Source organism: Cuculus canorus, chromosome Z (assembly GCF_017976375.1).
Source record: "Cuculus canorus isolate bCucCan1 chromosome Z, bCucCan1.pri, whole genome shotgun sequence".
NCBI lineage: Eukaryota > Metazoa > Chordata > Aves > Cuculiformes > Cuculidae > Cuculus > Cuculus canorus.
The window spans coordinates 64965907-64993109 of record NC_071441.1 but is presented as its reverse complement, the minus strand read 5'-3'; the positions used below and the strand labels follow the sequence as shown (position 1 = coordinate 64993109).

The 27203-nt window shown below is 40.7% G+C and overlaps 1 protein-coding gene across 2 annotated transcripts in view; it reads left to right on the top strand.

The window, feature by feature from the left end:
• Nucleotides 1-22574, top strand: part of CAMK4 (calcium/calmodulin dependent protein kinase IV) — a 164148-nt gene extending 141574 nt beyond the window's left edge. For both annotated transcript variants that reach the window (XM_054054650.1, XM_054054651.1), the window contains exons 7-12: nucleotides 2727-2817; nucleotides 4078-4152; nucleotides 8658-8733; nucleotides 12526-12652; nucleotides 14741-14893; nucleotides 17772-22574. In XM_054054650.1, the coding sequence (XP_053910625.1) occupies nucleotides 2727-2817; nucleotides 4078-4152; nucleotides 8658-8733; nucleotides 12526-12652; nucleotides 14741-14893; nucleotides 17772-17936 (687 nt within the window). In that variant the 3' untranslated portion in view covers nucleotides 17937-22574. The remainder of the gene's footprint in view (nucleotides 1-2726; nucleotides 2818-4077; nucleotides 4153-8657; nucleotides 8734-12525; nucleotides 12653-14740; nucleotides 14894-17771) is intronic.
• The last annotated feature ends 4629 nt before the right edge of the window (nucleotides 22575-27203 follow it).

Sequence of the window (27203 nt, the reverse complement as noted above, 5' to 3'; positions counted from 1 at the left end):
GCTGTTGGAACTGGTGAAAATCTGCAAACAAGCCCTAGGTTATTTACCAAGTAAGGGAGCAATGCTGAAAGTGGACGTAGCCTTTGAAAATCCCGTTTATAGTGGGTTGTGAATCAGGAGACACACTTAATGAATGACAAGTAGCTCAGCCTGGGGGACAGGAGGTCACTGTATGTGCTGGAAACCTATAGTAACAAGGCTCTTTGGAGGCAGTTATCTTTTACTGAAGTCCAGTCAGCAGTCTCTCCCCTTGGAGGGCTGGGGATCCACGAGGCTAGCTGGTACTTTCCTGTGGTTGAAGAATGGGATTTCTGCATCAGTGAAAACACTGGGGTTTTTTGTCCACTTCGTCCTTTTGCTTGTTAGTTGACAACAAAACTATTGACCCTACTGGCCAACCTCAACAAAATTTGACAGCAGGCTGGGTCCCAAAGATACAAGATGACTACAGTTGGTCTGTTAAATCCATGACCTGGCTACTTGAGGCAGCCCCAGCTACATGCATGGCTTGTCCAAGCACCGCCAGTATCATCTTGTGCCCAAATATGAAGTGAAGCAAAAGAAACAGTGAGAGAGAACAGAGTAGCAGGAACTGAAATCAGGGATTGTAGCAACTCTGATGGGATCTGAGTAGACTAAGTAGTCTGTAGGTAGAAGTCAGAGGAGGTACTATGAGTAGGCAGGAATTCTGGGCTAGGATGCTGGGGAGATAAGGGGAGATACAGTGGAGAGGGTAAGAGTGGCTGCGTCTGTTGTGAGGAGGGATCATGACAGAATGCATTCAGATGATTGCAGTGACATTCTTTGAAAGATACAGACTAGGTTATTGAAGCAATTCACATTTGTTGGGCACCATCATGTTGGCCATCCTGCAAGTTTTCTGCAAATGGTGGGCTGGATAGAAGAGGGACATTTTACTTCATGGGGTCTTATGAGTTTGTAATAAAAACAAAAGTGTTCACACTGCCAGTTCAATAAAAATATGTTACACAGTCAGTCATGAGACACAGGCATGGTTATCAGATGTCATTGTTTATAGTTCTTCCTGTGTTTGAGAAGAAGCCCTATGAGCCAGTCTTACTTTATGACTTAAAAGGGAGGAAAAGTTGAACAGCTTCTCCAAAAGTTTTTCTCAAATTTCTTTCCCACAAAAATGTGATTCTGGTAAGAGAAGAAAATGGGGATGTTTTCTGCCTCACACCATAAAATGTTTTTAAGCTTGTGGGCATGTGTAAAAAAGACCTGCTCGTAGACTGCAGCCTTGGCTGGAAGACTTCTCTGCACACATTTTTTCATATGAATGAATTGGAAATGCCTGCTTTTCACTGAGCAATCGTGAAATGTCTGATCCTTCTCCCTCCTACAGAGCCAGATAAATTGATTTGCAGCACATGAAGATGGATCAGTTCAGACATCTTTTTTCTGTCTATTCCAACTTGATTGCTTTTGGTGCACCCTCTGTGTAACACTTTCACCTCTGCATGTCAGTTGCATTAATCCTATGCTGTGAGAGGACCTTTGCTGCGCTTATGTCTTCATTGGCAGATAAAGATATGTTTTTATCCAGGATGGACATGATTGCGTGCAGCCGTGCAGCTGTGACTGCATTAAATGATGTAGCAGCATGCAGTCCATCAGTTTTCCGTACATTGTTGCCTGTTTTTACCTCGGATAACTGATTATCTACTTCATTGTCAAAAATACAGCTGGGACAAGCACTTAGATGTCACTATGAAGAAAGTAGATGAGCATCTTTGGCTGATCTCCACAAGCCGTGTCATGACAAATACTGCAATCTTAGAATTTTAAAGAAGGTCAACAAAAAAACATTTATTGCACTGTAAGAGGAAATACACACTTAAAAAAGCACCCAGTGTCACAAAACAATACCCAAAGAAGGAGCAATGTATTCTCAGTTAATGTTATTTAATCACTGGCAACTTATACCAACTAAAAATCCAGTGTCAAAAGTTCATCTCGGATGCTGACTCAACTTTCTAGATGAATATTCAATGATTTTTCACCTGCTGCATAATAGTGCACACACAGAGGGGGTTTTTAACAGTGGAAACACAGCTGAGAGAGATGCTACTAAAATGTTCCTCTTCCCATTAGTGCAAGGCTGGAATAGCATCTTTAAATTCAGTGTGAGAGAATTCACATGTACTGCATGTGCTTCAGGAAGACAGAAGGATTTTTGAGACTCTGCAGTTGGGTGGTTTTAAAACCCTTGACAGTTTTGCTCCAGTGACTTCAAGGATTTTATAGTTGGCCCAGGACACATACTGCATCCTTTTTGCTCAAAGGTATCTATTTAATAGCTTAATAGTATGGCCATTTTCTTATCTCTCAAAATGTTATAATGTGCAGAAACCACCTTCCTCTGAGCCAGACTTTGGTATCTCAACATCTATTTCATTACTTCCTTGAAGTTACCACTGTATTTAGAAAGTCAGTAATACTTTCTGGGATGTTTTTCTTCTCCAATGGATGTGATCCTATCTTTGCCTTCCAAATTTTAGTTACCTGTTCAGATTACAAAATGCATCCAAGGAACCCGGGCCGAGCAGTTTTGCAGAAAAAAACTGCTAAGAATTAGTTAAGTGACTCTGTTGCACATGTAGCAGTTATTAATCTGCTGCTGTAGATTATTAGGAAGATGTTAACTCATGCTTGACCAAGATTTCTTCTACTGACTTAAGTGTTTTGACTTTCTCTTTTTCTAGTACCTGCATGCAAATGGGATTGTGCATCGTGACTTGAAGCCAGAAAATCTACTCTATGCAACGCCAGCACCGGACGCACCACTTAAAATCGGTAAGCAGCACTAAATGTATGCTTCCCTAACTCCTTTCTACCAGTTAACTGAGGTTTACAGTACATACATCTCACCACCACTTAGTCTGAAGCTAATGCTTGTATTCAAATGAGCAGCCTGTTACTTGTTCAGTAGCACAGCTGTGCGTAGTGTTTTTAAAAATCAGTACAAAACTAGGTGCTTGTTTAGAGAACTCACAGCCAAAATTGTGCAGAATGTCACTGAGAATAAAGTACTCAGGAGGAACAAGAAGGATCATGAGATCAGGATATAGCTCTGTGTACTAATTTTGTGCCCCTTTCTTTGTTAAACTGGTATTTTAAGCGAAATGAATCATTGGCATGAAGATACAAGTGTTCAGATAAGTGGTAGAAAGCACACCGAGCAAAGCTGACTTCTGTTTTGAAGGCAGATTTGAGAGATAAGAAGTGACTTTCACAAAGAACATAGGAAAGTTATCTGAAGCACAGTCAGCACCACAAGGGGAATGAGGAGGAACAAGGTGAGACCATGGTCTCCTGCACGTTCCTGTTGGAGATGGCAGCCTGTTCAAAGGACGTGACCAGCTTTTCCCTGAGCAAAAAGGAGTTCTGTGCAGCACTCTTGAGCGCTCTGTTTGGAAATACCACCTCATGCTCCCTTACTGGGGAGCTTGGAAGCATGGGAGCATGCAAGGGGTGATTGTTGCCATGTTCATCATGGGTTTCAGGAGCTGCATTTCCACAAACTAAACTGAAGCAATTTCATATAAATCTCTAGGAAAGTCTTGCATCTCAGGGCGATGATATCAGAATACTTTATCCTAGTTCTTATAATTCCTGGAAAGGATTTAAACAGCTGCAATGTGATAGTTTAAGGCAGCACTCATTGGCCTCAGTCTGGTGTCCAGAGTGGAGTAGGGGCTTCTGAAGTATTTTCCTTAATGCTGTGATTCTTCACTTTCTGTTCAAAATGAGATCTGATTTACAATGACTGACATTGTTCATAAAAGTAAAGTATATTTCTGTTTAGATAAATAATAATACATAATTGTAACCATTTAGGAAGAAGTGGACCCTAATCATGTATTTCTAGAATAAAACGCAAACTACTCCTAACCTGACCTTAAGTCAAAACATTGTCTTTTATTCTCACTGTAATAAAACAAAAATGACAGTTCATTTAATGCTTAAATGTTTATTTAATTACATATGCAATGTAAAAAACAAGTGATTGTACAAGGAGGTAAGAACATTATTATTCCTAAACAATCTTAACAGCTGACTTTGGGCTCTCCAAGATTGTGGAAGATCAGGTGACCATGAAGACAGTTTGTGGAACTCCAGGATACTGTGGTATGTTGTTTTATTATTTATAGTACGCTACATTTAATGTGAGGATGTCACATTTTCTCTTCGTAAGGTGAAATGCTTCTTTCTAAAATCAAAATCAAAAAAGCCCCTGAAAAGCAGAAATAAAAATCTAAAATTCAGAACTAGTACTGGGTTAAAGTTTTCTCAACTCATATTCTGTACCACTGAAGCTTAATAATCTTAACTATTGTTACGGTACAGGTTCATTATTCACATGGAAATAATAAAAATGCTGAAATTACTAATATAATACTGGAGACGCATCAGCAGAAATTTGGATTATGAAAGGCATAATGGAAAACACTAAAAATTTGTAGAGTTCATAATGACTATGAATATTTATTACTTTCATTTATCCTAAAGTAATTTTTTAACATTGAGGAAATATAATTATTCCTTAGAGTAAGTTCATAACTTCATAACTTCATTCCCTAAACCTAAAATGGTCCACACTGAAGTGGGTCCTGCATAACAGAAATATTAATACAATATCAAGGAGTGCTTTGTGGCAGATCTTGTTGACTGCAGTGACCAGTGTAGATCTAGTCATCTCTTTCAGCAGTTTTAAGGCTTTGGCACTTTTAACTAGTCAACTTTTCTCCTATAACAAAATAAGAATGAAATCATAAGTTTGCTTCAGTTTTATCAAGATAGTGAGAATCAGCGTGAACAGCTGCATGCCAAAATCACTAATTTGCCTCTCTATTCACAATGCTTAAGTATGAGTTTGTGGATGACTTCAAAGCAAACATCTAACTCATGAGCTTAGCAGTTTGCAAACAAGAATAGTAATTTTAATTCCTTCAGTAATTTAGAAATTAGGAAATTATATACTTAATTATGTTGGTCTTATATTTTTCAGTTAGTAGCCTTTAATGACACTTTCTAGTTGTTTGACTGTGGAAGATGTGCACGAAGTTTAGAAATCGTGTTTTTCCTCAGTTATTCTGTGCTTACATGTTTCTGTTATTTTTCCAAAATCACAGCTAGTTTCTAGCTTTGAATAAGGCATCTAATTTGAATGCAAGAAAACCACCTCTGATACTTCAAATTAAAACAAGTCTCCATAGAATCACATTTAGGTAAAAATACGTTCCTTTACTGTCATATGAAAGAGTGAGATTTTGATAAGCATGTGGAAAAACATAATACTGGTAACAGACCATTAGTAATTAGGAATGGGTGGGGGTTCTCCATTGCTTTTGGGAGAAAATAAGCATGGCAGAGAGCAAACACTACGATTGTAGTATGCATAATGTCTGGCAAAAAATGCCATAGCTGTGCTGTTTGTCAGAAATCAGTAATCCGAAGAAGCTATACTGAAAGCAACCCCCTAAAAATCCAAAATCTAAAACCAGAGTTCAAGCTCATAATCTACCACAGCAGGGGTAAAACATGCATACAACTCATCTTGAAAAAATAATTAAGAAGGTATTGCTGAGCCCCAGGGACCGTTCTTTCATGGGGACAGAGCATTTTCCTTGCTCTGCCTGCAGGGCTGTGGCAGGAGCTTTTCCTACTGCAGGCAGGGATGTACCCAGCCTGGCTGTCCCCTGTGCGTAGCACTTTTCTTCAGCACCATCATCCCCAGGTTAGAGAGGGTGGCATGGGCATGTCATATGCTCTGTAACCACAAAGAGCCTCCAGCCTGCCTGCAGGCAGATGGTCTGTGGAGCAGAGCAGATCCATAGTGGGTTCTTGCTCTTGTGAGGTGTGCAAGGTGGATGGAGGCTGGCAGCTTTCAGATAGGCACACTGTACATGCTTTCACGCTCCTAGTACACCCTTGTGCACAGCTTCGCTGTCAGAGCAGGGACAGCTAGCTCCTTGGAACATGCAAAAGCCCGCCTGGCCTCCCATCACCAGAAAATGAGCCAGAAATTACTTCTCCAGTGTTAGAATGTGCAAAAGAAGATGTTCCTCTGGCAAAAGAGAACTGCAGCTGCCTCTGCAGCCTCCTTGCCCTTCACTGCAAGGCACTTCTGCAAACCAGCTAATGGCCAGGGAGTCTGGTGGTCTTGTATACACCAGGGCAAGCCTGATGGGCTTCCCACGGTGGATGCTCAGCTCTAGCAACCGATGCGATCTTGAGGAGAAACTTATTGCTGACATTCTTGCTGAACTCTAAATGCTGAATGGGCTCATACAAGACCCACAAGCTGTTAGCAGTGTGCGGGGTGGTGAGCACCTCAGGACAGAGCTGAGCCATGCCCTGTGGAAACTAAAGCCTTGACATTTGCTTTTATAACAGAAAAAGCAAAGGAAAAAGGACATTGAAGAAGACCATAAGATTACTGTGATACCTTGTAGCACAGCTGATAATGTAATTGGGCTTATATGTCCATTACCTTGTATGACACCCTCTGCCAACCACACACGGGTGCCAGGTATGCTATAGAGTAGGGTTGAATTCTAGTCTGCTTAGTTTCATAAAAATGTACTTTGTATATTAGCTATTAATATTCTCCTCTTGGGACAATTACACTGAAAATGCCATGGAACAGTAGTTTCAGCCTTTTAATGCCTGTCTTTTTATACTATAAAAGTCAGAATAAGGCTTATTTTCTTAGAAGAACCGACGGAGTAGGGATGATTTGGTGGGGGAGGCTGAGGCTCAATATCTGCACTGAGAAGAGGAGAAAGGAGCATTGCAACTCAAATTAACTGACCATGCAGAATTTCTGGTGCCTGGAAAATACCGGAGCATTACTTCCAGAAGTGGAGGAAACTCAGGAGGGATAATGTTGCAACACCAAATTAAACTGTGAAAAACTTAGTCACAGGCTGCCAGCTCCCACATCCTGCCCACCTAGCTATCAGCAGCTTCCCCAGAAGGAACGCAGCAACAAAACCACTTACTGGAATCTGGACAGTTTGGCATCAAGATTTATTTTTCTACAGTTGCTGGGCATACAAAGTGATGCAGAGAACTGAAAGCAAGAAGATAAGCACAAAAGAACTTGACTTGCTGAGGCATTGTGCTTTCAGTGAACTTAACAAGAAGGGCATAAGTGATTTCTGACAGTAGCACATAAAAATAAGGCAATGCAGAGCAGTGATTCATGTTCAGTCTGTTATGGCCAACATCTAACTAACAGTGGTGGTAAATCCTCCAGGTAAGTTGAAGAAGTCTGAACCAGATGCCTGGAGTCTGTTAGGGAGTCGTGTATACTCTGGTTAAAATCATAATTCAGGGAGTCTTGCTCCCCCAGGATCTTGCAGCACATTCCTTGGTAGAGCTAGCTGCCCCCAACAGACACCTCTTAACCGGCTGGGAGGAAAGCAGGAGTATGCCAGCAGCATGGGTCAGTCCATACGGGCAATCAAAGCTTCAGGCTGAGCAGGAACTGTCATACACTTTGTGAAGACCCAGCCCTTCCTGCTGCTTTTGGCTGTGAAAGTGTAATGCCAGAAGATTAAGTGGTGTGTATATGCTGTATCATTGATGTGCATAGGTGCAACAAGCCTGTTGTGCCCCAGAAATGTGGCAGCCATCCCATGTGCATCATAGAACTGGTGGGGTCAGGGGCTGTGTTGCCATCTCATATAGCTGATGGGTATTAATACAAATACAACAATTGCTGAGACGAAGGACTGCTGATAGGAGGACGTGTGGCTTAGGAGTGACCTTTAAATTATTTTTTCCAAATTATTTGGATATTTTTGTCTGTGGCTAGAAGGTGAGGGAGGGGAAGGTCTTGCTTCCCTCAGTATCATTCACTTCCATTTCCTCCTCTGGCAATGTGGCATTTTCATATCCTGTTTCTGCCTCAAGCTTTGCCTAGGGACATTTGCTCAGCCCGAGGCAAAGCTCAGGGTTACACAGAGCTAAAAGCCCTGGAGGTGTGGGGGCCAGGGGCACTTGAGGTAGGCATGTCACAATTTAACTCTGCAGCCGTGCACATTTTTAGTCACACAGGACAGCAACAGATACAGTCTGAGGGATACAGCAGTCTGCTCAGCTTTTCTTGAGGTGTGTCTTTCAAGAGGCTTGGGCAGAGATTAACTTCTCTATACCGTTGCAGAGCCGGGATCCCCTGAGACTGCCTAGCCCTTCCATCTGCTCCGCACTGCAGCAAAAGCAATTGCCTGAAATGGCCTTTCCTAATAAAGCAGAATACAAAAAAAAAAAACTCTAAATAAAGTACCATGTAAATAAATAAAATACTGAAGTGAAACTAACACTTCCTTTGCCACACTGCAACTCCAGCGCTGCCGTAGCTTTCCATGGTTCCTTTCACAAACCTCAATCTAAAAAGACTTTTTAAACCAACATCTGCACTCCTTCTTATTCTGGCTGTGCTTGGACATGACTTCTGTTGCTTTGTATTCGGAGGAGGGAGTAATTTGCCAAATTAAGGGCTTAAAGGATTGGACTGTAACTTTTTTAAAAGACAATTACAAGTGTGCACAGAGTTTAAATTGACTTGATTACTGTTACCTCTATGTTCGACTTTCATCTTATTGACAAGATTTTATCATCTGCAGCACCAGAGATACTACGGGGATGTGCCTATGGCCCTGAGGTGGACATGTGGTCTCTGGGGATTATCACCTACATCCTGTAAGTGCAGACAGAGCCATGAGTACTTGTAGGTTTTCATGACACTATGAGCTATGCCTTTGGAAAACATGAGATCCCAAACTTTAAGTGTGATTTTCTTGATCTTATTTAAGTAAATCAGCTCCTAGAGGAGTATAGCAGAACACACACGCTATATATTTGATAAATAGAACACTTCGTCCTGAACACCAACAAGGTCTGTGAAGAATCATTTTATTAATGTGAATGAATAGCAGCAAAGCAGCGTAAGGCATAAATAGAAGCATATGAGTTCCTGAAAGCATTGGGGTGGGGGGAGGAGGAGAGTTGTTCATTCACATAAACTGTGAGATGTAGTATGATCTTAAGTATCTTCTCAACTACAAATAGGGAAAGGAGAAGCTAAGGTGCTTGCTATAGTTTCACAGTGCCTGTGAATATTCCCAAATGCAGGTGTCTGATCTGTGTCAGCCACAGACACTGCTACAGCTTTGGCTGCAGCACGAGTGTTGCTCTCGCACAGCGTCTCAACCAGGGGACAACCCTGGACTCTCTGTCTTCACATCAGCCTGATGGGTTAAATCATTAATGTTGAAGTATTCCACTTCTTAAAAAATAACCAGAGACACTGTTGACAGAAGGCTGAGCGATGCTAGGCATAAATATTTTGAACAGTTGAAGTTGCAAAGACAGACCAAAATTTTCAAACAGTTGTGTCTAAAAGTTGGCACTTGTGTCTGCATCTTAATATGGATGATCCTGATTCAGCTGGTAAGCATTCTAATTATTTTATTGCATTGATGGAATCTTTCAAAAGAAGATTATTGAGAAGGGATTCTGTTGTGTTCACAATTCTCTTTATGGGAGAATAACTAAATTCATTTATTCTCTTGGCAACACCAATGCTCAGCTGGCCTGTGTAGTTATACACAGTACTTGCAGGATGTCTTTTTGTGTGAAGAAAACAGGATTTGACATATATACATTAAAGATATACTGGATTTTGCATATATATATATATATTTTTTTTTTTAAAGATATAGTGGATTTTGTAAGTTCAGGTACATTTTCTTTCCCCTTCTAGGACTCATTAACCATGTACAGCAAATACAGTGTAATAATAATAATAATAATAATAATAATAATAGTAGTTTTCTTAATGGCTTTTGCAAAGAAAGAATTTTAATTTCTAGTTTTTATTACTAATACTTACTAGAAGTACTAGTAAGAATATATAAGTTTATATAAACATTGGTCCAAATACCATAAAACGTCTTTTGTTCTGTGCATAAGCTTCAAATAAGTCACATAATTGACTTAAAATAAGTCTCTACTTTTGGGTGGCTCTAAATAATAGGTTACATTATTCCTATTTGCCATTGTGTTATCTACTTCTTTTAAAATTTGAATCTCTATCTCAAGGCCTGGTTTAAATCTGATGACACCTCAGATATTGTCAACCAGGTGATCATTTCTCATCAGTTTTAGTGGTCCACGCATGGCAGAGAGACGTGAAATTTTCCAGCAGGAAAATTTCTGTACCTGCAGTTGGAGAGGTGGCTTTTGTTGTCCGTTTACAAAGATATCTAGATAGAGCCATGGGCTTGCCAAGTTATTCAATAACTGAGAGGTAGTTACTCTCAAAACTGAGAGCCTTCGTTAAGCAGAACTTGCTTTCGAGTCTAGGCAAGCTCCAATCAAGAATGTACTGAAATTTCCTGTTGGAATATGTGGAGTGGCATTTGCTATGTGCAGCCTTTCAAAACCTTCCAGCTGTTCCAGAGGTGCTCCTCAGCCACATTAAACCTCTGTGCTGCTGTGAACACAAGTGTATGAGCTTCTGCCCTGGGTGGAACACTACCAGTACATATACTCCCCCACTTCTCCCTCCTTCTGGTCCTCTCTTGCTCCCTTCTGAAACTCCAGTTTGACCTACAGGAGCAAGCCAGGCTAGAAGGGTACTAGTCAAATCCATTTGGCCATCTCTTCCATTTAGCTTTAATAATACTCTACATTTAAAACTCATTCTAGTGAGTGTAAAGCCTTATAGGCAAACATTTCTGATGTGTTAGAAGGTGAAACCATAAATGTACATGACAGTAACTAATTGATTAGTCCTGCAGCCTAAAGAACATTGTTGCTTGTATAAGTCTCATAGTTCAACAGATGGAGCACATTTACATACAGTCAAAAAAGTACGTTGTTGTATGTGCCTCCAAAACAGAGTCAACTACCATGCTACAGAAAACATGCATAAAATTATATGTTCTCACCAGTACAAAGTGGGCTCAATACATGATTAAGAAAAATTTTGACACATATTTCGACCAAACAATTATTCCTGAGGCAAATTATACTAAGACCTACTGATGATAACTGTCATAATTTCAAGGAAACTACCTTTGCAGTTTTAGCAGCAAAGTGGATGAATCTTTTTGTATTCTTACAGCAGGGCAGAAATGCTGCTGCCCATTTGAGATGCACATGGTGGTCAACAAATATAGAGGCTTTGCTTGTTACCAAAATTGCATGGATTTAATTAAAGGTGTTTTTTAACTAACTTACTTAAAAGGTCACAAAACACTGTCTGGTCCTTTCTAATTGATTTTGAAGCTGTTTACATTGATTTTTCTTTATTTGGTAGGTAATTGATTTAGAATTATCAGCATAATCCTGGTTTATATTAAATCAAGATTAGCCATGCTGGGTCTTACCCTGGTTTAATTTATTTAATTTAAAATCACACCTCTAGTTTTATTCATCTCATCAATCTGTCTGCTGAAATGATTTTTTTTTAGGCAGAAGCATATCCATAGAAATTGCTAATAAGACAAAAATAGGTGATAGTAGTGAGTTACGATGGAAATATTATTAGGAGTAAACAGAGAATCACTTAGAAGGCTTCCAACACAGTCACAGCAAGACTTAAGCATGGTCTCACTGTCTATCAAGTACCTGGCATTCAGAAGCCAGTTTTGGCTCAATGAGTTGGTGGCCCCAAAACCTTCACAGCAAAGATGCTTCATGAGGATAGGCACCCACCTAAAGTAAGCTCAGAAATTATGGTGGGAGAGGCGGGCAAAGGAGAGGGGAGCAGCAGAGGGACCATGACTGGCCCCCACCTACTGAAGCACACAGTATTTGCAGGTCGCATCCTTGTGTTTTAACATATCTCTGCCAGTCTTGGAAAACAATAATGAATCCAGAATATGCTTACAGTGGATGTTTTCTCCTCTTCAGCAGTACAAAATGATGCAACACCCATGGCTACACACCACTCTTTTCCACATTTCTTTCTCGAACTTCTGTGTCCTTTCTCTGGACAGTAGGAACACTGATTTGGTTTTAAAATATAAAACCACATTAAAATGCAAAATTTAAATTTTCTAGACTTGTTGGTGACTTGTTCTTTATGGTCTGTTGTTTTTTTCCTATCATCAGCTTGTTGCTTGTTGTGTTTTCTGGAGGCAGAGTAGTGGATAGACTTTCTGTTAAGCTCAGAACACAGACTGGTTGAATAAGTTCACTTTAAAATACCAAATTGTGTGTGCAGGCATGATTAAAGTGCATTGAAGAAACAAAAAAAGACTTTATACAGTTTCACAATTTGGTCAGCCTTTCCCAGTGCTTATGAATGCTTAGGACCACGATTTGCTCTGCCCTGCAGAATTAGGAGTTGATAAGTACATCCAGGTCTGATTTCCCGAAGTGGAGTATCGAAAACAAAGCAGGGAAAGAGAATACCAGCAACTTTTTCTAACAGCCGGAGACTAACTAATCTTTGATAAATTTCTTTTTCTTTCATCCTTGCAGACTTTGTGGCTTTGAACCATTTTATGATGAAAGGGGTGATCAATACATGTTTAAGAGAATCCTGAACTGTGAATATGACTTTGTGTCCCCCTGGTGGGATGACGTGTCTCTGAATGCCAAGGATTTAGTAAGTAAAGCTAAAATGAGACAGGACTATCTTTGCTGATATGTATTCACTAGTAGTTCATTTGGGGGTTAAGGCAGAATAATTGGTTAATTATATGTTCATATGGCTCCTTGCTTTTCTTATCCCTGGTATATTAAGTTGCTGTTAAATTTCCATTGTTAGTCCAGTGCTATAATTTTGCACTCAAAACCATGGTTGTTCAGGTCTGTCTGTGAACTAAAGCCACATATTGTTGGCAGATGTCACAATGTTTATGTATGCCTGCCTTTAATACTATTGTGAAGTGTTTCATCGTTCTGCTTTGCAAAGCGACCACCTTCAGGGGATCGAAGAAACAAGCCCTGTATTTTATGCAGTTTTCAAGTCTGAACGTCGGAAGAATATAAAAAGGAGTGAAGCCTCCCTACCTCACTTTTGTTGACAGCCTTTTTCTGTCCACTTCAGTTTTTTCTCAGTAGATAAGGAAAGACTGATTACCTTTAAATATGATCCATTAGCAAAATGCAAGGGCTGGCATGCTATCTGCACTGTGTGTTTTTATTACTGGATAAAGTCAATTGGATCCAGGAGACAATGATTTGCAAAGATAGGTGTTCTTGCGTTTGATTTTTAGTCAACAATAACTTGCACAATTCAGTTATTTCATTAGCACTGAAGGCACAAATGCTCAGTTCCATATTACTTACACAAACTGTGCCATAAAATACTGCATAATTACTGGTTTTATAGTATCTCTGGATGTCTAAAATGGAAGGACTGTAGAATATCAAAGTACTTTTTGTTGTTGTATTAGACGTGAAGTTTTTCTAAGATCAAACAAATGTAATTTCCTGCCTTATGTCATCAAAACCCAGATAAGCAACAGCCTGCAGCAAAGCTGCTCTTTTTTTTAATATCTGTACGTACAGAGCTTTGGTCCTTACCATTTAGCTCAGAGTTTCAGGTCTGAACACTGTATAGCAAGTTCTAAATAAGGATGAAGCCTAGGACTCTCAAACCCCATGCTGTGGGTGTTCAGTTGAAGAGATTTGCTTAAATTGACCTCTCCTGTGGACTCAAGGGCTACAATGATGATCCAAGGGCTGGAGCACCTCTGCCATGAGGACAGGCTGAGAGAGCTGGGGTTGTTCAGCCTGGAGAAGGCTCCAGGGAGATGTTATACCAGCCTTCCAGTGCCTGAAGGGGACCTGCAAGAAAGCTGGAGCGGGACTTTTTGCAAAGGCATGTAGTAATAGGCCAAGGGGGAATGGCTTTAAGCTGAAGGGGAGGAAGATTTAGATTAGCCTTTAGGAAGAAATTCTTCGTGATGAGCAGGATGAGACACTGGCACAGGTCATCCAGGGAAGCTGTGGCTGCTCCATTCCTGGAAGTGTTCAAGGCGAAGTTGGATGTGACCTTGAGCAGGCTGGTCTGGTGGGAGGTGTCCCTGTCCATGGCAGGGCGGGTGGAACTGGATGGGCTTGAGGTCCCTTCCAATCCAAACCATTCTGTGGTTCTATGTTGAACAGCATTAGTTTCAGAGTAAGCTAAGAGAGAAATGCAATACTTTTTAGTTCACATGTAGATGATGTTTTACAATAACCAAAAGAAACATTTCATTTGTGATGCACCTGGCACTGATTGCATGGTACAAGTCTGCATGACTTGTATACACTACAATATAAATTTTCTAATCCTGTTTAAACATTACCAAATCAAAGAGTAGGGACAGTGCTAAGAGAACTGCCTGTCTGGGGGTATTTTGAGAATCTCTTAAGATATATGTGACAATTCAGACATACAAAAGCCTATGCAGATACTGGCCAGCTGCACTGGTAGATCCTCTTACAAATGTTGATAACCAGTTGATTCTTTTTCTCATCTCCTTCCCTGCTGGCTGTGTTAATTAGATGTTATTTCTGGAGGACCAAGAAATGCTAGAAACAAAACACATGCAAAGACTAGAATGCAAATTTTTTTTGGTTCCTTAGAATGTGCTTTACTAAGATGCTTCCCAAATGAAGACCAAAATCCCCAAAATGCAAAGCTCAGTAAACATAAAAGAAGCGTAATGTTAACAGTCTTCTGTACTTCTTCCTTGTGATGCAGGTTAAAAAGTTGATTGTTTTAGACCCCAAGAAACGCCTTACTACGCTGCAGGCTTTGCAGCACCCGTGGGTTACAGGGAAGGCAGCAAACTTTGCACATATGGACAATGCACAAAAGAAACTTCAGGAATTCAATGCCCGGCGTAAACTCAAGGCAAGTCTCTGGACATATTCTCTGTTTGGGCTGGAAAAGCATGCAATTAACTTAGCAGCCTCACACAAACCTTGCACACTATTCGGGACAACATTCCATAGTGGTATGGAAGCTTTTTTTAAGATGACTGATGAAGAAGAAAAGTTCAGTCTGATTTAGTCAATGCCTGCAGCCAAACAAATAAAACTGTGTGAAACGATGGAAAATTTTACCTACACAGATAGAACTGTTGAGAATGTACACAGCTTTCACAGCTTCCTTTCTTCCTCCCTCCCTCCCTTCCTTTCTTCCTCCCTTCCTTCCTTCCTTCCTTCCTCCCTCCCTTCCTTCCTTCCTTCCTTCCTTCCTTCCTTCCTTCCTTCCTTCCTTCCTTCCTTCCTTCCTTCCTTCCTTCCTTCCTTCCTTCCTTCCTTCCTCCCTTCCTCCCTTCCTTCCTTCCTCACGCCCTCCCTCCCTCCCTGTATAGTTTCTTCATGAGGATCCATAAATTGGGAGGATATTTGATCTCCTGGGATGTGCTTTGATCTGCAAACCACTCCCACTTTCTCTACCTTTCAACACAAAGCAGGAGCTTAAGTGATCCTTCTATGTGATCTAAAGTCATCATTTCAGACACAGAGGTCTATAAAATGCGTGGGCTGAGATTAACAACCCCAAAACATGCATTTCCGAGTACCTCTGGGGCAAATGTGTCATCGCATTCTTTATCTGGAAATTAAGTGCTGCAAGGCAAGAGTGTAGGTGGGACCTGTCCTGAAAAGACACCAGTATCCTCCTTTACCATCCAGTCTACGGATCTACCATGGGAAGAAGCAAGGAAACATTTCTAGATGAAAATGACAGGCAACTAGGCACCTGACTGTCATAATATCAGGAAAATTCCTTCTCCCTCAATCCCTTTTTCAGTTTATAAAGACTTGTGTCTGCTTAGGAGAGACTTCCAGGGATAATTCAGCATAGGAAATATTACCAACAGCTACAGTGAAATTGCCCTTGCAGCCCTCAGGAAAAAGAGTAAAAAGCCTCTTGTCTGAGAGCTTTGCAAAACCCAGATGCAAAACAAATAATGACCCTTAATTTTTTTTTTTTTTTTTTTCCTTTTTATTTCAGTATTAGGGAACTGCAACAGACCATTTCTACAGGGCAAAGAAAAAAGGTTTTATTGTTTAGAAAGGTCTGAGACACTGTAGTTATAATTCGCCGCGATGCTTTCCTCATGCAGGACTGACTAAACTGACTAAATGTTAGTAATAATTAACATTATTATCTTCAGAAAGAGTTCTGTACCCTTATCACAGGATTGCTGCACACTCACTGAAGATGCTGTGCAACACTTGGTATCACAATGATTTCAGAGTAGAAGCAAAGTTACATTTCATCATTTCTGAGTGAGCTGTTATACTCCCTGTCCAGGAGGTCCTGAAGAAATCTGTGCATTTTTGAACGTTTTGATTTTGATTCTCTTTATGTTTTTACACCTTTGATCACCAACAAAATATTTTTGAGGCCCACTTTATTTAGATCCCCATAGTCAATGGATTTATACTTCTGTGTTAAGAAACTGTTGTTTTTTATAACTTTATTCCCTCATTGTTTTTCTATTAAAGATTAAATGATGAAATCTCCAGTGATTAACAGAATTAGTTGCAGTTATCAGCTATTGTAGCGTTGATAGTTTTACACATACATCTGTATAAAATGAACCATAAACTTGTAGGCAATAAATTCCTGTCCAGAAAATAAGAACAAAGCAGATCAACAGTGAGTGAACACATGCTTTAGTTGTTGTTTTGTTAATAAGAATATTATCAAATGATCCTCTGTTTCCCAACGTAAAAGTCCAGCAGCGGACTTTCTTTTTATGAAGACACATTTTTATAGAAGAACTCTAAAGCTTTCAAGTCATGGTTGGTTTTTCATAGATTGTGTTGGATTTATTTCATAAACATCCACATGGCTAGTGAGATTAAGTTACATTAAAATTATCTTTATGCATTATATCATTGGCTGGCCTGTTCTGTTCGTAATCTGTAATCTCGCTTTCAAAATTTTTGCCACTTTTATTGGCTTATTGGGTTGTGCTTTGTACTTAGACTTCATATTCTGTATTAAGTGATTCTTCCTTCTTGCCAATGCTTTATAGTCTGTTTTTTCATTAGCGTCTTTTCCTGTATTTTTTGGTTTTGGTTAACTCTCCAAGCCATCCGCAAAGCTTGCTGAACTCCTCATCCTTTCTTGCAGACTCACTTCTTTGATGCCTAAGCAAAAAGCTAGTGGAGTCAAAAATAGCTAGAGTTGTCACACACAGAGATTAGTATTTCTTTTATTTACCTCTGTGTGTTTGGTTTTTTGAGGCAATAAAACTCTTCAAAGCGAAGGCTAGGATAACCGGCTTAATGAGTGTCTTCATTTTGTGCCATTTTTTGTGATCTGAGAACCTATTCCCAGGGTCTATTTATAGATATACGCAGGGAGTTGCCTGTATGCTCTGCATCATTGTGCTTCGTATATCCAACAGTGCCATACTGATAAATATTGTTTCCCTTTGTGAACTTTTCATGGGATGATCAGCAATAATACTGTTATTATTATGTCAGAAGATATAACTTTTTTCCTATCGAACGTCAACATGGGAGATCTGAAGTAGTTTCTAAAAAAAAATATCTGTTTGTGTTGGCCAACGGGTAACCTTGTGAAAGCTACAATTTTGAATGTCAGTTATGGCCTTCTAAATCTATCCAGGCCCAGGCAGGTGTCTGACTGTGACATTACCATGAAGACTAAACACAATTATGTTCCCTAAGGGGATGATTCTAAGGCTGTAGTGCTGACAAACCATGTCCTTTAAGGATTGTTTGCGTGATCCTTTCTTCCTCAGGCTGCAGTAAAAGCTGTGGTGGCATCGACTCGCCTCGGCAGTGCCAGTGGTCACAGTGTGCATGACAGCAACAAGCCCAGCCGTAACCCGTCTCCCATCCATGACAGCAAACCCGAAGAGAAACCTACTCAGGAAGCAGAAGCAGCTCCGGAAGAAATGTCTTAGATCAATGTGCTTCCTTGTTTCAGCTGAGATCTGTCATTTCATACACCAGCTAACTTGTCATTCAGCAGGAAAGATTCGTAAGCTTGGCCTCTCTGGTTCTGCTTTGGGGTGCCAGACGCACTGGCTGGTGATCCTACCTTCAATGCATGTGACTGCTTATGAAAATAGTAAACTGTTCCATAAGGCATGTCATGGAAACAGTGTTATTTGCAGTAATACCGGCAGGTGAAAATATGGGGATTAATAACTACCTACCATAATGTCTATATTTCATATACATCTATTCAGTGTTTCTAGATGGTATTTGAAACAAAATACTGTTTAATTTGGTTTTGTGGAAGTAGGTGTCTTCTGTATGTCCTGAGTTTCTTTGAACTGCATCCTTCCAGATTCATAGTCCTGCAGCAGATGAAATGGAAGGAAATACCAAGCCAATGCTTTTAAAACTGATGTATGAAATAATGCTTTTTTTTTTCCTGTAAAATTAAAAAGGTATTTGGGGATTTATATGCAAAAAACATTCCACTACTTCTGGGAAGAAATCGAAATGTTAGTTTCACTGGGCATGAAAATGTATGTTCCTGAAGCTTATGTTGAGAATGCCTTACTGTGACTTTTCCTGTTTATATACGGTATTTTAATGACAACCAAAATTACTCAGATTTATGCCATTTCATTCTTTAGAGAAGTGTTAGCAAAACAAAATGATAGGCTAAGAGAGGATTAAAGTAGATGCAAATTTTTGAAATACCATTATATTTATTCATTAATTTCTAAACTGTGCAGCTAGAAGATGTTTTTATAGGGCATAAGGGAATAATCTGCAATTATACAAGTTGTAAATGCTTGAGGGAAGCTATTCCACAACTTAATGATTTTGCTCTGAGGAAGCACTCTTATACAGGGTCTGGGAGTAAGTAGTATAATCTGCTGCTTCCCAGATAGTTTAACCTTATGAGTAACCAGTTTCCACTTGTCACCATAATTAGTCCAGATTTTCCAAGAAAAGGACCCCTCCTGCAAAGTGATTCACCAGCACAGGTCTTGCATCCATTCAGAATTCCTGTATCTTAAGTTAAAAGTTTTGTGCGTGCATTAGCTTGCAAAATTAGGGTCAGACTCTTCAACTATCTTGATTTTTTTGTGAACGTAATTGATAGGAATTGAAAAACCAACATGCATCAATATGTATGACAGTTTACATTTGTTTGTTATCACTTTGATAGCATGTGAATTTCATAATGCTATTGATATATTACAGAAATGGCAAAAAGAAACCGATGTACAACAATGTCATTTGTCTTTGTTGAACTTCTTAATACTGATAGTTACCTAACACACCAATACACTGAACATTTCTCTTATGCTTTAATTATTTTTTATGTTAAGTTAGGCCTTGCACAACTTGCCTTGAAAAACATATCAGCTACTGAGAAAGCAAGTCATTAATAAAACATTCAGTAGCTGCATTTCCTGATGAAATTAAAGGGTAATACCATGTTATTCATGTGGTAGGTTTGATAAATAAAATGTAATCTAGATTAATATAAAAACAAAAATTAAAGGTACTGTATTTAATAGGTAAGAATGCAGACTAATGAATGTATTGTACTTGAGATTTTTTAATCCATTTCTTATAACTCTTTGAGCTTGTACAGAAAGGGTTGCTAATGAAGCACAGTTGAAATTTAAAGTAGATCCATCCATCCTTATCCCAGGTGACACGCTTTGAGGTCAGCTGGTGGGGGCTTGGCAGCTGTGAACAGGCCAACAGGACACTTCTGCAGGTTTTCCTTTGCAAACAAGTACGGTAAGACTAAGCACTTTGGAGAAGGTGACAGGTACATCCCACTTGTCTCAGTTTTTACTGTCTTTCTTTTATCCTGTGAGGAGACTGCAGGACAAATGCATTTCTCAGCCACAGTTCTCGTCTGCTGAGTACGGAGGTGAAGCCATACGAATTTGGTCGGTGGGGAGGTTTGATGGGAGAGGTTGGATTTGCCTAACTTCTCCTCCTTAATTTGTGATAGTTGCTTCTAATCTGTGCAGCTGGCTGCACATTCATTTCACATCTATGACTACTTGAGCAGAAATCTCTACGTCTGAGGAGTGGTTCGTTGAGCTGAAAAGTAGTCCCAGCTGATTGTTGAAGTTGTTCTTTGCTAAATTATACCATAGCGTATCATAAATATGAACTGATGCCATGCAACTGGAGACTCCTCTGTAACAACATGATCTTCGAGCCATTTCAGTCTTGTGCATAAAGGCTCTGGGGCTTCAGTTGTTTTTGCTTAATTTTCTTTTATTATTCTCCTTATGAGACAATCAAATATCTCTGCTGAATGAATTACAAATGCGTGAGTCAGTAAAGTAGTATGTCTGGATTATGTATGACATTACTATGCAGAAGGAAGAGCAGTGGTAGGGCATATGCACGTAACAGAAGAAAGGAATGTTATGTGCATTGTTTTTTATCTGAAAAATTACACCCTGGTGGCATCTGCCATAATTCAGAATTGAGAGTGTGACACCAGTGTCTTACTGTGGGTGAAAAATAGGAGCACAGCCAAAAGCTACTAGACATGGATGAGTTCCATTTCTGTGGTTTTAAACTAGGTAGTAAATTACTGATGCTCTTTTCTGTTGAAATTCTAACCTCTAAATTTTTAAAATGTTCAACATATTAGCAAAGTCCTTCAAGTATAAAAGAGGGAATCTTGCCATCTTTTTGAAATAGTTGAACTTAGCAAAACTTTTCCTTTAGAGGCAGATTATGATATTAGCCAACTAAAGTCTAATATTTGAGAGCTAGGCTGAGGATCTGATGTCTGTTAAATGGCTAATGATGTTCTGCTTTTGCACAGCAGTAGGGTTTTTTACAAATCTAGATAGATTCATTCCAAAATAGAAGACATTTCATGTCGTTTCAAACACTTTTGTTTTAGGTTTACAGATGACACAGTAGATTGCACTTCATGAGCCCAGTGCTGGGTAGTTAGCTGAAGTTTATACTTCACATCATGCACGCGTGCTGTAAAGATACAGATACTCTGTAATCAAACTTTTGAATGCAAAAGAGCATTAAGGCAAAAGTCTGCGATATGCCACGTGTTCTGTAGGATGGGTATTAAGAGCTGTGTTTCTGCAACCAAGCAGGCTGTCAGGCACATGGAGAGGAGTGACAAAAACTGCCCAGTATCCCCTATGCAAAGTCCCCATGCCTCGGTGAATAAACCATAGTGCTCTGAAAAGCCATGTGGTACTAGAGCAGGATAAAAGCGGCAACTAAAGAGTTTTTGGAAGGGGCTCAGGTCAGCAAGAAGTCCCAGGATGGAGGAGGTTGTGGCTCACTGGCAGCCAGGCATCGGCACTTACTGAAAAAAAAGATCCTTCCTCTACTGTTTGAGCGGTGAGTGAAACACAGATGGAGCTGGCAGTTGTAGGAGAAGTGCATTTTCTGCAGCTGAACAGCTGGGAAGAGGAAGAAAATGCTAGGAGTTGGCAGTGTCCAAGTTAAAAAAGAATACTCGTATCTGCTAAGCAGCAAATGCAAGAGGGCTCCCATTTCCAAATAATGATTGGCAACTGTCCCTCAACTCCCGCATGTGTCCTGGGACGTGATGCTATGCAGAGCCCTACAGTGCAGCTCTCAAGATGGTTTTTTTAAGAGTGGCATAGGAAAGTGTAGAGTGGAGGACTCCCAGCAGACTCCCAGCACAGTGACCTGCATATTGCCTGCTTACAAAGTGACGGACAGTTGCGAATCTCAGCATAGTGCCTTGATCCCTGGCTTGTGCAGAGGCTGTGTATTTCTCCTGGTGAAGAACTCAGTTTTATGTGTCTGATCCTGCTTCTTCCATTTTCAAGTTACGAGTGTATAGCTTATGTAGGCATGGCATTCAAGTAAAAAACCTGTCTTCGTTCATGGAAGAAAAGTAGGACCAAGAATGACCAAGCACAACATGCACAGTTGGACCTGGAGTACAATGGCAGGGATGCAAGCAAGCCCTGAAGATACCAAAGTTAAACAAACAAGACAACTCAGACCTCCTTAAAGTGACTTTATAAAGCACTAATAGCTCAAAGAATGTCCACCCTTTCGGAGTAATTTCGGTTAGAATGGACACCTGCAAAAGTGAGAGTTAGTTCTGCTTTTGTATAAAGAAATTTAGCTTCCCTGATAAGCCTTTGCACAGTACCATGTTACATTGTACAAAAAAACATTAGCTGCATTGCAAAAATAAGCAGCAAATAAAATTCTAAGAAACAAAGAGGAGAGATATAGGAATAATTACCTCATCTATTTATATCTGGAATGTTAAAAAAATCTTAGTTCCAGAACATGTATAAACTTTCACTGACAAGACTCTAGGTTTTCTACATAAGCAGATTTTACTTTATGTCTGGGAGGTAAAACTTCTGGCCAGAGTAATTTGGTGAAGATTGGTGGAGGGTCAGTGCAAATAAGGAGTGCATTCCCTGGAGTGTGAATCCCCTAACCTATATAAGGATGGAATGATGTACATGCATGCAGCTAAAAATCCATCAAAACTGAAAAAAAACTCTGCATTGCATGCTCTTCTACCCCTCCAGAGAGGAGTGAACGCCATGAACACAGTTATGAACTTTGTCATCATTAGAAGCCATTCAGATATTATAGGAGTAGACATAATATAGAAGCAGGAACAGAATATAATAGTCAAAGTTGCCCTATTTTGAACTTACCAGTAAAATTATAGCTCTATCATAGGATCATAGAATTGCTTGGTTGGAAGAGACCTTTGAGATCATTGGATCCAACTCTACCTGTCCACTGCTAAACCATTTCCCTAAGCACTTCATCTACCCATCTTTTAAATGACTCCAGGCATGGTGACGCAACCACCTCCCTGGGCAGCCTCTGCCAGTGCCCGATGACCCCTTCGGTGAAGAAATTTTTCGTAATGTCTAATCTGAACCTCTCCTGGTGCAACTTGAGGCCATTTCCTCTTGTTCCATCACCTGTCACTTGGGAGAAGAGACCAGCACCCACCTCACCACAAGCTCCTTTCAGGTACATGTAGATAGTGATAAGGTCACTCCTCAGCCGCCTTTTCATTAGGCTAAACAACACGAGGTCCCTCATAACCCTTGTTCCTCAGTCCCTTCACCACTTGCATTGCTCTTCTCTGGACAAGCTCAAGGACCTCAATGTCTTTCTTGTAGCAAGGGGCCCAGAACTGAACACAGGATTCAAGGTGTGGTCTCACCAGTGCAGAGTACAGAGGCAGAATCACTTCCCTGAAACTGTTGGCCACGCCGTTTCTGACACAAGCCAAGATGCCATTGGCTGCCTTGGCCACCTGAGGACACTGCTGGCTCGTGTTCAGTCACTGTCAACCAACACCCCCAGGTCCTTCTCCTCCAGGCAGCTTTCTAGCCACTCTTCCCCTAGTCTGTAGCACTGCACAGGATTGTTGTGTCCCAAGTGGAGGAGTCTGCACTTGGCCTTGTTCAGCCTCATGCTGTTGGTCTCAGCCCGTTGGTCTCAGCCCATTTGTCCAGCCTGTTCAGATCCCTTTAAAGAGGGTCCCTACCCTCCAGCAGATCAACACTTCCACCCAGCTTAGTGTCATCTGCAAAGTTGCTAAGGGTACATTCAATTCCCTCTTCCAGGTCATTGATAAAGATGTTCAACAGGATTGGACCTAGCACTGAGCCCTGGGGGACACTACTTGTGACCGACCTCCAACTATATATTAAACTATATGTATGTACACACACACACAAATATATAAATTTATCAAAAGAGAGGCAGAGTTTGCTGAATGCTAAGACCCTTGTATGCATTAACAGTAGCAGTAATCTTTTAAGTGATCTTGTGCCCTTTGCCCGCATTACTCTGCTGGATTACCCTTTTGCATTACTCTGCTGGAGCTGAAAGCGTAGTGTTTACATTCTTGGACCACTGCTGGATGAAACTCAGTGTAATAGATATCAAGGTATAAAAGATTAATAAATACAGGCGTACAGACTTCTCCCCAGCTTTGGCTCCTTCATACCGTGACACAGCTGGGAAAAAAGTGCTTCACTGCCCGCATCCTTTCCCGTAGTATTTCCCCTCAGTATTTGGGCTGAAGTGGGGTGACAACACAAGGACAGTATTTTATGATGGATTAGAGCTCCCCTAAGCTGCACCAGAGGCCCCTGCCCTGCAGCGTTCCATCCACAGCACTTGTGACTAAGAACTCACAATCTAATCCTTACCTTTTATATTAGGGAAATGTTTGCTGGCCAAAGTATATTTAAGAACATGTTTGCTCCTATTTAGTAGCACAAGCGCCTCCCATAGAATCAGCAACTTTTTTCTGTCTGCCCTAGAAATCACAGCATTCCCAAGCATTGTATTACAATACATAAAAAGCAAAACTTAAAAGAAAGGGTACTTTTTATTTTTTCCATTTGAAATTCTGGTTTCAAGAACAAGTGTTAACATGTATTTGTGACGAAACTGCTTGTTATTTTTCTTCCACTTTATGCTTCAACTCTTTTTTTAATCCGGTACCCGATGGGGCACCCAGGAAGAGCTATCAGCTGCTGGTCAGTGGGAGAAGAGCCATCTAATGCTTGGCAAGTTTCAGCTGCATTGCCCCGACTAATCTGCTGTTGCCCATTGGTCTGTCAGATGCTTTCACTCCTGCTCTGTAAGTAGCTTATTCTCCCAAAAGAGTCTGGGGTTTACTTGTAAAGTATAAATATATTCTGTCATAAGACACTCTTGGTGTGACTTGTCATTGCTAGCTAATTTCTAGGAGAAGGTGTTTCTCCTTTCCCTCCCAATTTCCTTGACTTGTGATGTTTCCTGGCACTTTCTGTTTCCTTTCTCAAAAGTCTATACCTGGCTGACACAAATAGCTCATTGCTGTGCAAAAAAAATGCCAGATAGAATGAGAAAAAAAAAAAAAAATCAACTCTTTCAGTTAGTTTCCCAGTAGAAAATGAAGGCACCTGGACGGCTGTAGATGCTTTGGCTGTATGTGCTGCTAACGCTTGCAGTGAGGGGCTCAGAGTAAAGTGGCACAAGAAGAGGATTATGCCACATTCTGGCCTTCCAAGTTCTACACTAGGAAGTTCCTTCACCAATGGCATCTTTTCCCTTCTATGGAGAAGATTTGGTTTAGGTCAAGCCAAAGGACATCAGGTTTAAGACCTCGGAAAAATACCACGTGTGCTTTGACCAGTGATCTTCTTAATGTCATTTGCTTAATACCAGTTGATATACTTAGTATCATATTTCATGCAGCATTGCCACCTGCCATCTTGGCAGAAGGAACAGCAAAGTCAGTTCATAACACTTGGTCCCATTTGTTGGCTGGAACTGTAAATAACCTGCTTTAAAATAGAAAACTGTGTGAAGCCAATCATTACATCTACATAGGTACACACAGTGGAAGTCTATCAAAGAGAAAAAAGACTAATTCTTACCTCCATGTTGGGTGGATCTGGGGTGGCTCTGCTTGAAATTAATGTTTTAGACTTTAGGCAGTTATTTTGGTAACTCAAAAGCTGGAACAAATGATTGGGTATGATTACAACTGCAAAATGGCATGTGATCTATACAGAGACAGTATACGCCATCAACCACCGAGTCATATTCATTCATTGCTGGTCAAAGAAAAGCTCGACATGAGCCGGCAACATGCGCTCGCAGCCCAGAAGGCCAACCGTGTCCTGGGCTGCATCAAAAGGAGCGTGGCCAGCAGGGCGAGGGGGGTGATTCTGCCCCTCTATTCCTCTCTTGTAAGACCTCATCTGGAATCCTCAACATACGAAGGAGATGGAACTGTTGGAACGAGTCCAGAGGACAGCTACAAAGATGATCAGAGGGCTGCAGCACCTTCCCTACGTGGACAGGCTGAGACAGCTTGTTCAGCCTGGAGAAGAGAAGGCTCAGAGGAGATCTCATGGTAACCTTCCAGTGCTAAAAGGGGGCCTATAGGAAAGATGGGGAGGGGTTATTCATAAAGGCTTGTGGTGATAGGACCAGGGGGAGTGGCTACAAACTGGAGAGGGGCAGATTTAGACTGGACATTAGGAAGAATTTCTCCACGATGAGAATGGTGAGACACTGGCACAGTTGCCCACGGAAGCTGTGGCTGCCCCATCCCTGGAGGTGTTCAAGGCCAGGTTGGACGGGGCCTTGGGCGGCCTGATCTAGTGGCATATCCCTGCCCATGGCAGGGGGGTTGGAACTAGATGATCTCTAAGGTCCCTTCCAACCCAAACTATTCTATGATCCTATCATCCGCAGAACTGTGCTTAGGGGTCTGCTTTATCGTATCAGCCCTTGGTATCATCTGTCATGTCCTTCTGAGCTACTCCTTCCAAAGGAAAGCTTTTTTTCACTAATCTGTGAAATTAAAATTAAAGGTGCATAAAATCAACAGTTGTTCATCCATGTCTCCTTGGCACTGCAGCCTCAAGGGAGGCTGTCTTCCAACTCCTGTCAAAGCAATAGTGTTGAGCACTATGTCAGTTGTGATGAGGTGATGCTATTTTAATCCATCCCATGGAATTCTGTCTCTTCCACCTGGACAAGCCAGAGGAGCTCTAGCTTTTGCACTTACCTAGTGCTCAAATTACCTGATCAATTTACCATACTTAATAAATTAAACAGGGTGCATGAAGAGTAAAGTGCAAAGCCCCATGGCTGTTCGAGAGCCGTGTATCTGAGGCATTGTTGTTAAGCTCCATCTTACACTTCTACTTGAATTACTAAAATCGATTGCGCCCATTTAAATCACAGATTTCACAGACATTAGCTACAACTTCCCCCCCACCCCTAGCCCCAAATATTAGCTCCAAATAGCTTAGTTGCACTGTGAAAAATTATAACTGCCATATCTGCAGGAACTGGGGAATCTAGGAAAAAGCAGATCCTAAGGCATGGTGATGTTACTTACAAAAGCTTTACATGAGGGAGCCCAACCTCCACCACAAATCTCCAAATATTGCCATAAAATCAACAGCACAACAAAAAGAACAAAGGATTTTGCTATGGAGCACACCGAAGAGAGCTTTGTCTGAACAAAGAATAAGGTGAAAAGTGTGTGTAAGTGTTCTTCCCAAGGTCCCAGATTCCCAAATATCTGTTATTTTCCTGACATCAACTTCAGACATATTTATAAAAGTAGAGCGCCAGCCTCCTATAGATGAAGAAATCTCACCGCTGACCCCAATTTTCATTTGTAAGACATCAAAGCTCTTTTGTTTGTACTATCAATATGG